This window comes from Emydura macquarii, unplaced genomic scaffold (genome assembly GCF_026122565.2).
Source record: "Emydura macquarii macquarii isolate MOO-44397 ecotype Brisbane River unplaced genomic scaffold, CSIRO-AGI_Emac_v2 contig_1320, whole genome shotgun sequence".
Classification (NCBI taxonomy): Eukaryota; Metazoa; Chordata; order Testudines; family Chelidae; genus Emydura; species Emydura macquarii.
The window spans coordinates 67,287-68,979 of record NW_027131457.1 but is presented as its reverse complement, the minus strand read 5'-3'; the positions used below and the strand labels follow the sequence as shown (position 1 = coordinate 68,979).

General features: G+C 44.9%; 1 protein-coding gene across 1 annotated transcript; it reads right to left on the bottom strand.

The window, feature by feature from the left end:
* Positions 1–365: 365 nt before the first annotated feature.
* LOC137154930 (olfactory receptor 14A16-like) lies at positions 366–1,301 on the bottom strand. The gene has a single exon (XM_067550775.1). The coding sequence runs from the start codon at positions 1,299–1,301 to the stop codon at positions 366–368; it is 936 nt and encodes a 311-aa protein (XP_067406876.1).
* Positions 1,302–1,693: the final 392 nt, after the last annotated feature.

The following is a 1,693-nucleotide window of genomic DNA, read 5'->3' as shown; positions in this document are numbered from 1 at the left end:
TCTGAATCCTTTGATGCCAATCCTGATTTATAGACACAAGGGAAAGAAGCTCCCATCCTTGATTTTTAGTGTCCATGAAACAAGAATAACCACCAAAGCAGTTTAATAGGCATTACTTAGGTACATAATGACAGCTGGATTCTTCCCTCACGAAGTGCACACCCATTAAACATCAGGATTGAGCCAGATCTTCTGCAGGTGTAAATCAGACAAACTGCATTGACATCAGTGAGCATCTGGATTTCCATTGGTGCAACAAGAGCAGAATCTGGCCCACTTATATATAAACTGTTGTTGTAATGGAAACAAGGGGCTGGACCAGTAGGCACACAGTGAAAGAGTATGTATTGGAGAAAGACAGATGATTAATTCTTGGCAAATAACCTCCACCCAGTCAGTCTCCGCAGTGAATCTTTGATCTCTTTGTTCCTCATGCTGTACACGATGGGATTCAGCACTGGAGGCACCGTGGAATAGAGAACAGCTGCCACGAGATCCAGAGCTGATGTGGAGCTGGAGGTGGGTTTCAGGTAGGCAAAGATGTCAGTGAAAACGAACAAGGAGACCACAGTGAGGTGAGGCAGGCAGGTGGAGAAGGCTTTGTGCCAGCCCTGCTCAGAGGGGATTCTCAGCACCATAGTGAAGATCTGAATGTAAGACACAATTATAAAAACAAAGCAGATTAAGACTAAGCATGCACTAAATGTGAGAGCCCCAATTTTACTGAGGTACGAGTCAGAGCAGGCGAGCTTGAGTAGCTGAGGGATTTCACAGAAGAACTGATGCACCCTGTTGCCTCCAGAGAAGGTTAACGCAAACGTGTTCCCGGTATGCAGGGCAGAATTGAGAATCCCACTGATCCAGGCACTGGCTGCCATTTGGAGACAAGCTCCCCTGTTCATCACTCTCTCATAGTGCAGCGGTTGGCAGATAGAGATGTATCTGTCGTACGCCATGATGGTGAGAAGGGAAAAATCTGCTCCCATAAACAAGAAGAGGGAAAAGACTTGGGTGACACAGCCAGCGTAGGAAATAGGAGTGGTGTTCATGAGTGAATTAGCCAGGGATTTGGGAATGGTGACAGAGATGGAGCCAACGTCTAGGATGGACAAGTTCATAGGGAAGAAATACATGGGGACATGAAGGTGGTGGTCAAGGGCTACAGCTACGATGATGAGAAGATTCCCCATCAGGGCTGCCAGGTAAAGCAGTAGGAGCAGGATAAAGTAAAGATTCTGCATCTCAGGAACATCAGAGAATCCCAGGAGAAGGAATGTGGGGACAGTGGTTTGGTTGGACATTGTCTTTCTCAAAACATTATGTGCTTCCTGTGGAGGGAAAGACAAGAACCAGGGTCAGAATTAGGCTAGTAAAATGACTCTCCTTTTGTGCTAACCACCTTAATATCCTTGAGCCATATCCTTAGCCTGTGAAGTTTGATGTAATGTGGAAATGAGGGTGGGGGAATCAGCTCCATTGTCTCGAGTGGATTTACTCCTGATTTACACTGAGCTGAGTGATTGGATAATCAAGTCCATTGATCAAAGAGGATTACTTTTTATTTACACCAAGTTGAAAGAAAGTAAAATCAGGACCAATTGTTTGTAAATCTTTTTCACGCAAAGAGGCATAAGGTTAGGTAAATTTTATCCTCATTTTAGAGAGACGAGATGGCAGACCAGAGAGCTAGATT